General features: G+C 63.6%; 1 protein-coding gene across 1 annotated transcript; it reads right to left on the bottom strand.

Moving 5' to 3' along the window:
* Positions 1-27: 27 nt before the first annotated feature.
* On the bottom strand, positions 28-624 carry EMIHUDRAFT_364401 (hypothetical protein; the record flags this gene model as incomplete). Its single annotated transcript, XM_005785032.1, has 1 exon — positions 28-624. A coding segment is annotated over one exon (577 nt), but the record flags the coding sequence as incomplete, so codon positions are not given.
* Positions 625-2503: the final 1879 nt, after the last annotated feature.

Genomic DNA, 2503 nt, shown 5'->3' with positions numbered 1-2503 from the left:
GGAGTACGAATAAGAATGTCCATAAAAAGGTGTGCACATGGGCTAGTCTACCCGCTCGACGCACCTGCGAGCACGCTAGTCCAGTGCTGCAGCCCCGCAGTGGGCGACCTCTTCGCCAGCGTGAGGCGCAGCAGCCTCCCCTCCCCCTGCCCGAGCGCATCCTCGAGCACCCAATCCGAGTCGTCAGGCAGCACCTTCCGCAGCAACGATCCCTGCAGCACAGCCTGGCCGCACACCGCGAGCGAAAGCGAGGCCGGCAGCACGCGGCACGCCACGTCTCTTGCCCTCGCGCCGGCCGGAAGCGGCACCTCAACCACAACCTCGGACACAGTCTGACTCCATGAGAAGCCGTCGCCGTTGCCTGAAAACTTGCTCTCGTCGTCCGGCTCGAGCAGCTTCTGGAAGTAGCGTTCCTCCGTAAGGCCTTTGTGCTGCGGCATTGAAGCTGTACCAGTGCCAGCGCCGAAGAAGGTCAGCACACCGACAAGCAGGCAGGCAGCGACGATGGCGCCGTGCCACCCGACAGCGCTCAGAGGCGCCTCGTTGCTGCTATCCGGATCGCATGCGGCGGCCGAAAGCGATGCGGCGGCCGCTAGCAGGCGCGCAAGCCGGGCGGGTTCCATGTAAGCTCCGCGCACACGGCAAGCCTCGAACCGCCGCACAGCCCTCGCCTGCTCGGTGTGAACAGAGTTGGTGGTACACCGAGAGAGAGAGAGAGAGAGAGAGAGATTCTCTCTCTCGTACACCGAGCAGCTGGCTCCGCGACAGAGATCGAGAGTAGGCTGAAAGAGCGTGGGTCGCTACACTGGGCTCGGCGTCGTCGCTAGTGGGGCATCCAAGCGCTCGCGCCGCACGCGCTCCTGCCGCCCGCCGGGCGGTCCAAATCGACCAGGCCTGAGGCCTCGGGACCGCAGGCGACCGCCGAGAGGCTGGGATCGGCCGGCGGCGCGACGCGTGGCCTGTGCTGCGGCCATCTCGGACGTCTCGGGCGCGGCGACGAATCTCCGTTTTCTTCTTTTATGCTCCCCCATGTGGAAGCCAGATCATGGTCCTTATCCTAGCCCGCGACACTACTCACTGGGCGGTGCGGGTGCTTAGCAGCAGCAGTGTTCCTGCCCACCTGCCCATAAATTGGCTTGAAGGGGCTTGAATTTAGCGTCGGTGCGGTAACTTCAAGGCAAACCGTGTCGCCAAACATGTTTGTGAAACGCGGTTCAACGTTGTGTAAACGTGTCTTGAACGGCGGCTGAAAGGCGAGGGAAGAGCGGGTGAAGGGCGGGCGAAAGGAGGGAAAATGACGGCTGGAAGGAGGGGAAATGACGGCTGAATCGCTCACGAATCGAACACGAAGCAACGTAAGAAGACATTCGAATAAGCGGTAGGCGTGGTTTCTGACGGCCGACCGTCAGTGCACGGAGTTGCCCCTTCTCCGACTGCCCCGGCTAGTTCACGCACGAGTTTCGCGGGAGTGACCCCCTGCATATGGTACCCTAGACAGAGCCGACGGAGCCGCGGATGGGGTCCGTCCGGGACGGCTAGAGTATGTCCTATGAAACTATCTGTGCGACCTCCGTATCTTCCCCCGGCTAGTATATAAACATATCCTTCACGTGACTCCGGCGTGGTCTTTTTCTTTTTGTGGAATTATTAGTCCACTCGCTGCGCCGCGTGCGCGACTGTCCACACTCCCTCTCCCCTTCTCTCTCACCGGTACTGCTGCCACGTGTGAGTCTCGCTCCACAGCCCGTAAAGCGACCCCGCCACCACCAGCAACAGGAGTAGCGCAGCACACGCGTGCGACGCGTGCGCGAGCGACGCCCGCATCGCCGCCGCCAGCCGCGCCGCATCGGCGCTCTCCCAGCTGGCGCGTAGAGCGGCCTGCAGGAGGAGCGGCAGCTTCTCCACACGCACGAGGTGGTGGGGCTAGCGTCAGGGCGACCCTCGCGATTGCACGGCTAGAGACGAGAGCCCCGCGCGTTGAGAGTGCAAGGCCCAGTGCGCGTGGGTGGTAGCGTGGAGGTGTGTGTGTGTGTGTGTGTGTGTGTGTGTGTGTGTGTGTGTGTGTGTGTGTGTGTGTGTGTGTGTGTGTGTGTGTGTGTGTGTGTGTGTGTGTGTTTGCGTGTGTGTATGTGCGTGCGTGCGTGCGTGGGTGCGTGTGTGTGTATGTGCGTGCGTGCGTGCGTGGGTGCGTGTGTGGTGCGGGGGGGGGGGGAGGGTTTCGTACATTCCTGCCTGCATGCCTTTGTGTCATCTGTGTGGGGAGGGCGGCCTGCCCCGCCTTGAGCGCCCCCTCGGGGTCTCTCAGCGGAGAAACCTTTTCCTCCCCGCCGCCGCCTTTTGGGCCGCCTCCGCCGCTTCCGCCGCCGCCGCCAATGCTGGCGCCGCCGCCGTCGCTTTCTGCGTCGCCGTCGCCGTCTCCGTCGCCGCCGCTGAACATCGGTCCCGGGAGCCTCTCTGAAGAATCGCGGTAAGCTCTTCCGCTACCAACGGCCCCACCGATCCC

Source organism: Emiliania huxleyi (assembly GCF_000372725.1).
Source record: "Emiliania huxleyi CCMP1516 chromosome Unknown EMIHUscaffold_165, whole genome shotgun sequence".
Lineage (NCBI taxonomy): Eukaryota > Haptophyta > Isochrysidales > Noelaerhabdaceae > Emiliania > Emiliania huxleyi.
The sequence above is the reverse complement of the archived record's forward strand: the minus strand, read 5'-3'. Positions and strand labels throughout refer to the sequence as shown.